This window comes from Halyomorpha halys, unplaced genomic scaffold (assembly GCF_000696795.3).
Source record: "Halyomorpha halys isolate HHAL.00 unplaced genomic scaffold, Hhal_1.1 Scaffold338.1, whole genome shotgun sequence".
Classification (NCBI taxonomy): Eukaryota; Metazoa; Arthropoda; class Insecta; order Hemiptera; family Pentatomidae; genus Halyomorpha; species Halyomorpha halys.
The window spans coordinates 347,506-355,025 of NW_027110850.1; the positions used below are offsets into that span (position 1 = coordinate 347,506).

General features: G+C 31.4%; 1 protein-coding gene across 1 annotated transcript; it reads right to left on the reverse strand.

Annotated features, from left to right (window-relative positions):
- Positions 1–1,413: 1,413 nt before the first annotated feature.
- On the reverse strand, positions 1,414–7,022 carry LOC106681434 (venom serine protease 34). Its single transcript, XM_067048945.1, has 7 exons — positions 7,006–7,022; positions 4,832–4,950; positions 4,597–4,759; positions 3,375–3,566; positions 3,149–3,303; positions 1,604–1,766; positions 1,414–1,515 (listed from the first exon to the last, which is right to left on the reverse strand). Exons 2-7 carry the CDS (start codon positions 4,946–4,948, stop codon positions 1,478–1,480), a joined length of 828 nt encoding a protein of 275 aa, XP_066905046.1. The 5' UTR covers positions 4,949–4,950; positions 7,006–7,022; the 3' UTR covers positions 1,414–1,477.
- Between the last annotated feature and the right edge of the window lie 498 nt (positions 7,023–7,520).

The following is a 7,520-nucleotide window of genomic DNA, read 5'->3' on the forward strand; positions in this document are numbered from 1 at the left end:
AAAATATTGATATATTTTTATAATTATCCCTTTTATATTTATTACTTATTTTAATAATTTTTTTTTGTATTCATGTATATTGAATGCTATTTTAAATTTTAATTGAACGTACTTGTGATGCAGAGATTTGTGTATGTATGTTTTTACTATATTGCTATTTAAAATGTCTATTATATTATTATCTATCGAGAACGGTCGTTCACCAATAATTGTCCAATGAGCTATTACAATAAATTCCATTTCTTCAAATTGATTCTACATGGAGATAACAATCGAACTTTATTGATCTGTTATTATCTTATTCAGTTATTAATATCTTTATTCTTATATTTATTCCTCTGTTTTAAATATTTTTATAATTATCACTTTTATATTTATTACTTTTATTTTAATGTTTTTTTTTTGTATTCATGAATATTAATGCTATTTTAAATTTTAATTGAAGGTAATCGTGGTGCAGAGTTTTTGTGTATATATATTTTTATTACATTGCTATTTATAATGTCTCTTATATTATTATACTGTTGATTATAATTCTTTTCTAAGTTTGATGAAGAAGAAGTCATGTTGGGGTAAGAGAGAAAATTGTTAAATTGGTAATAATAGAATACATATACACATAAATAAAGAATGATAAAAAGCTAGAAAAAATTGATAATGTGTACGGAAAAATGAACAAAAACAATTTTTAAAAAATCACGTACAACTTGAATATAATTCAAATTTTTATACTACAACTATAAATAATTTTTTACAATAAATTCCATTTCTTCAAATTTATACAACATGGAGATAAAAATCGAACTTTATTTATCTGTTATCATCTTATTCAATGATTAATATCTTTATTATCATATTTATTACCTTTTTTTTAAATATTGATATATTTTTATAATTATCCCTTTTATATTTATCACTTATTTTAATTTTTTTTTTTGTATTCTAAATATTGAATGCTATTTTAAATTTTAATTTAACGTAATTGTAATGCAGAGTTTTTGTGTATATATATTTTAACTACATTGCTATTTAAAATGTCTATTAAATATATATTAAAATGAATAATAAAAAGCTAAAAAAAATTGATAATGTGTATGAGAAAATGAACAAAAACAATTAAAAAAAATTCACGTACAACTAGAATATTATTCAAATTTTTATACTATGACTATTTATACATTAGTTTAAAATTTAAGATTTTTTACTAAGTATGCTGTTTATGAGGAACCGAATGCAGTTGGGCTGTACATTTTTAACAAACTGTTCTCTCTCTTTTACTTTTTTTTTTTTTGTTTAATTGTTAATCATGGTTAATCCTCTTTGGCCTAGTGCCAATATAACTTTGATAGACCTTAAACTGAGTATTTAAAGAATGACTCAGTTTTCAATAGAGGTAATAATTAAACAATACAATTCATTTCATAATTCTATTTATTTGATCAATAACAGCATCATACATAATTCCACTAAGGTATTTTCAATTTTTTATGCAAATCTTCCCTTCTGGCTGGTTTGCTGAAAAAAAAAAAGAACCATTTACATTATTATCAACAGTGAACAGTATTCAGATCAATTATAGAACATAAAGCGATGAAGTACTTACAAGAGATTGCCTTCTGGATCCAGTTATAGTAATGAGGAACGTTAGTGTTGACAGAAGGTGCTGCGCTCTTTCCGCAGTCTTCAACGCCATAAGAGACCAAAGCGACCTGAGTGTACCTGTTCGTCTCTGGGTCCAAGTAGACCAAAGGACCGCCGGAGTCACCCTATCGGTAAAATTAACAATAAATATAAATCCTTAATAGTGATATATTTTCAAATTAATCGATACAGAACTCAGTATATCGAACAACCAAGTGATATTGCTATTATTGGATAATAGCTGCCAGATACTTGTTTGAGATTGAGTAAATCTAAAGGAATTTTAAATCCCCTAATTTAATAAAAAAAAATTTGATCGAGATAGACAATTTGACTGGCAACCAAAACTTCAAAGAATTATTTTTTCAGGTAATATTGAAAAAAAAAGTATTCCGTCTTCGAACAAATCATTTTTACATTGGTCGAAAAAAATAATTTTTTCGGCGATTTAGGCAGTCAAAAGTGGCTGTTGAACCAATTTTAAAATTTTGAACCCACAATTTCTAACATTAGTGGTAGGAATTACGAAGTTTGGCAGTTATCTCAGATTCAGGTCAACTTGTTAAAAAGATGTACACCAGAAATAGGTTCCTAAGATACCGGAGTTTAACTCAACTCTTGGACAAATCTAAGTTATACAAAATTTAGTTTTACAACCTACTGGTTAAACCTGTTAGACTGGTACAACCGGCCCTTAGTGTTTTTACCAGACAAAAATAAAGGTTGGAGTTAAATACTTGAATAAGTTATTTATTTTCATTTTATCAATAAAATAATCTAAAAAAAATAAGTTAATCTTATTTCCAAAATAAAAATGATGCATAAACTTAGATCCCTTAAAGCCTTCTGGAAAGAGCTTTTCTCTGTAAAATAACAAAAACGTATCAACTTGAACCGGGTATTTTACGTAGATGTTGGATTCAATTCTCATTACAACTAGGTCACTTTTCGAATATACAGGCAATGCTCAACAATAGATTTTTAAATATCATTACAGTTTAAGATAACTTTTTATGCCGTTTTTCGATTTCAGGGGCTTTTTAAATATTGCTCTATCTCAAAGTCTCTCCTAATATTTCTAATATAATATTATTTCGAAAGTGATATAGGGCCCTCGCTCTCCGGGGGTTTAGCGGGGCGGGTCCGGCGTGGAAGGATGGCCTTTTTTTTAGGGTTACGATCTCCTCTTGTGAGATTGTGACATGTCGTTCATCGACCAACCTACTCACTGTAATTGTCCGTTCTAAAAGACAGATAAGTAATGCTACCATGGAGGGCGGGAGTGGAGGGTTCGATGCCGTTTTTCGATTTCAGAGGCTTTTTAAATATTGCTCTATCTCGCAGTCTCTCCTTCCCCTTTTAAGCTAATATTTCGAAAGTGATATAGGGCCCTCGCTCTCCGGGGGCTTATTTATTTATTAAACTGATACAACAAACTTTATCGACTCCTACAAAGCTGGTTAAATTTGGATGAGAGGGTAAAAAAATATTATATCCATTAACTTACATTGCAGGAGTCCTTGCTTTCCTCGTGGGCACAGAGCTGAGACCCCGAGCTTTGTATATTGCCCCAGTGCTGGCTGCATTTGTTGATCGGGATCACTTTGAGATCAACTTCTCGTAAGGCATCGCCTTTAGCCGTTCCCTTTGTTAATCCCCAACCTGTAGGAGCGACAATCATATGTTAACTGTAAATCTACAAATTCTATTCGGACGTGAATAGGAAAACTTACCCATGACTTTGACGTATTTACCGTCCAGATTTGCTTTCTCCTTCCACAAACATATCGGGCCGACTTCTTGGTTGAACCGTATCTGAGTGCTGGTCACCAGGATAGCAATGTCATTGAGGACCTTTTTGTTGTCATAGGCTTCGTGTTTGATGACCTTTGAGATAGTATAATGCACTGCATTCTTATCGTTGTCTGGAAGAATATAACAGCAATAAAAGCAAACATTTAAAGCGGATTTCAGCAGAAAGGAACATGATTTCAGTGAACTAGTTGGATGAAAAAAGTTGAGTGAAAATGAAATAACAAATGAAGACAAGTGTAAAGAATCCTACATGTTGAACCAACCAACTCAATTCAAACTAGAATGGAAAGGTCCAGTCTTCATTCCAAGCGACCACAAAGAAGTAAAAGTCAGATTCGAGGTTTCTGAGGCGACACCTCAACACATAGCACTCCAACGGTCTCAGAATGAACCAACTATAGATAGAACTGTTTTAGTTGAACCCGATCTGTTTCCGGAATAAGGTCACAAAGGCGGGTTTATACATTTACTAAGCTATCGCAAGTTTCCAGATGCTCAAGATTGTGAATGGGGTTTAGAATAGTCCGATTCAGGCTGCTATAAATTTGCCGATAAACTTGCGTGTTGGTTTCTCCACAAATCGAAGAAAGCTCAATGATGCATCCATATGTTTAACTTAGCTTATCCATAACTACTTTTTTTTTTTTTTTTTTTTTTTAACTACTAAGAATGTATTTATAAAAATATTATATCCCTGAGTAATTAGTTTAGCGAGTATCTGATAAAATATTAGAACGATTGTTAAATTAAAACTTTATCTAGTACCATTTATTTGTATTGTTATTATTTACAATATTCTTTGCCAATATTTCGCTTATTTTTATGATAATAATGTTTACCTCTCCGAAACATACAAAATATTCATAAATCGATACCAGTAGGGTGGTACATTCCAATCTACTATAAAGTAAAAGTGAACCCAAATTTTGGGGTATAAGGATGTTGTTGGCCACGCCCCTAGAGCTCAGATTTATGTTGACCTAAAGTAAATTACTTGACCTGTTAGCTTATCCCTACAGTGTAGAGTAGATTTGCAGCAATTGGTAAAGGTTCGATCCGGTGTAACGTTCAGTCGAGTGAGTTATGTATGAGTCAGGAATGAATCGTTACAAAACTAATCCTTACTGTGGTGTTACTTACAGAGCTGATGACGGCCGACGGAAACGGTCATGTTTTCGTCGATGCAATGTGCCGCTGTGAGGATGTGCCATGGAGATATGATGGATCCACCGCAACCACTGCTGATCGATACCATCCAAGGATACTCGTTCTTCCGGGTCTCCTTTCCACCGACTATCCTGCCCTGTAATAGAAAAGAACCGTAAGGACTACTAATCGATATAAATCGCAAACTGGGATCAATGCGTTTACTCACTGCGTTCCTCCACCCGCAGTTGCAGCTGAGGCCTCGAGATCTCTTTTCTTGAGTGTCCTCGTAGTTGTAACCCCAAGAGAGGGTCACTATCGCCGCTAATACAAGAAATAACTTCATCGCTGAAACATGGATTCTTGATTGAACCAGACATAAACAGAACACTTCCATACTGATAACCAGGGAAAAGGTCTTATGTGATAAATATAAATATGTGTTTATTTTTTACTTTCACGTATATAACAACTTTTTGTTACGTTGTTGTGACAAAAGTTTGAGGAATAGTGTCTGCTGATAGTGTCTGCTGATAAATGATTTTGACTTTGTTTTAAGTGATATTTGACTAATTAGAAATTTATGTTTTTGACCTGGGCAGAATAGCCTTCATGGAGTTAGAGTTTTTTAAATTATATAGTTTCAAAGTTGTATTAAGTAGATTGTCCCTGAAGATGGCCGGATTGGCCGAAACGTCGGACTTATAAGAGAAATAAAAGGTTTTGAGACTATAATGGATAAAATTTGAATTATTTATTTTAAATGAATTTATAAATTTATGGCGGATGTATGCCTGAGATGCCGTAGCAACTTTCTTGTAAATATCGACACAATGGAAGTACTCACTTTAAATAATCAATTTTACATGTTTTTTTTTTATTTTCTTAAAAACGGGGTTTTTACCGATGATATTCATTAAAATGGTTTATTAATGTAAAACTATATAATCCTTAATATCAGGTCTGATAACCCATCCTTATTAAATTTACTTAGCAAATTTTAGAAGCCAAATGTTCAAAACAATCCTCCCCTTTTGTTCCTCTATTGTCTGTTTAAGATTATTAACTTTTTCATTTTGATAGTTGAATTTTTTTTTATTACACTAGAATACAATTTTCTGTAGCAACAGAAAAATAAAAATTTATAATTTAAAATTTTTGCCTTCCAGCATGGTAAATAAAAATTGCATGATGTATACAATGCACAACACTTTTTATCCTTTATAATAGTACAAGAGTCCAAGAGTAGAAAAAAGGCAGTTATTTCACCCCAATATTTTAAGAAAACTAGGTATAATTAATAATAAAAATTGATGAGTCTGCCAGGTATAGATAGGGGAAATATTATATAGTGAGAGCTATTTCATTCAATATTTCTCGAGATATAGCTTTTTAAAAAGCAATATTTCATAAAAATGTTGTACAGAACGTACTGAAAGATCAGTAGTTAGTGAATTTATTTTGAGAAATCTATATCTCAGAAACTATATAACATATGACATAACTATGTGTCCTAACAACTATAAATCAATTTATTTTAGCAAATTTCATGAAAACTACTTCTCCTACGAAGATAAAGGTCATAAACTTATTTATAGTCCATTAAACTAGCTTTAATTTGAGTGCTAATAGACATCTATACGTCACATAGGTCCTAAGATATAGATTTCTCAAAATAAATTAACTAACTTCTAATCTTTCAGTAGATTTTTAAGAAATGTTGCTTTTTAAAAGACTATATCTCGAAAACTATTGGACGTAAATAGATCGATTAGGGCTGATATTTCACTAAATTTACTCTTCTTTAAATAATATTCTTTTATATTTTCTATTGTTGTTGGTTATTTTTAAGATATAGAGCTCCGAATAAAAATTAATGTTTTTTAAGGGTTTGGAACAGCCGCCATATTTTATTCCCTCTACCTATACTTGGCAGACTCATCAGTTTTGACTAATAATTATACATAGTTTTCATTAAAGTAATCAAAAATTGGGATGTGATAACTGCTTTTTTTTCTTTCTGGCTCTTGTACAATAACGTTGTCAGGTTTTTTTTTTTATAGAAAGCGATTACTACGAACCTCTTTAATTTAGATAATTTTAAATTGAAGTCTGACAAAACAAGACAAAATGTTCTTCCGAATGAAGCAATATTTAAATTTTCCATAACCTAGTTAAACTTCTTTTCATTAGATAAATCGCAAAATTAATTATGAACATATTTCTATGTCAATAATGTATTTCTATAATAATAATGTTAATAAATGTATCTATTTTTTATGGATAACTTTTAATATTCCTTATACCTTAATACTTACTTATATTAGGAAAGTTGTAAATATAAAGTTCTACTTGTTAACAAATCGTGATAAGAATAGAGAAGGTATAGTGAGATCTACTTACTGTACTGGAAGTGGAACTGCCAAGTCTGATGCTACACAAGTTCTCCCTCAGGCTTATATAGTAGCGATAATTATTCAGTTATTAATAGGCAATTAGTTCTTCTGTCTGGAATATTTGTCCAGTTGGTAACTGGCATACTTACTTAGCTCCGGGGTGGAGTACAGATTACAATGGAAGGTCTCTGGGTCATCATTAAATCAAGACTTCCAGAAATTCCTTAAGGAACGCTCCGCTAAATTTTACCACTGGTATTGCAGTTATCGTCGTTTCATGATTTTCGAAAAAAAAAAAAAAAATTAAAGACTAGAGGAGGCGAAATTATATACAAAAATATTTTATTTATTTGGAAGATTATTGATTGACCGTGTGTAAAGATGAAAGGAATATGGTCCGGGTGCGGTCAAAAAAACTCAAATAGTAGAAATATACTATTTTAATGAGCCAACGTTTCGCCCCACGTTGCAGGGCTATTTTGACGGCAGTCAAAATAGCCCTGAAGAAGCCCTGCAACGTGG

Excerpts from the sequence above, each read along its gene's own strand:
- LOC106681434 (XM_067048945.1), bottom strand. The coding sequence starts at position 4,948 with ATGAAGTTATTTCTTGTATTAGCGGCGATAGTGACCCTCTCTTGGGGT. Across the intron at positions 3,304-3,374 it reads TAAATACGTCAAAGTCATGG|GTTGGGGATTAACAAAGGGA; the intron begins GTAAGTTTTCCT and ends TCGCTCCTACAG. Across the intron at positions 1,767-3,148 it reads AAAGCAAGGACTCCTGCAAT|GGTGACTCCGGCGGTCCTTT; the intron begins GTAAGTTAATGG and ends TTTTACCGATAG.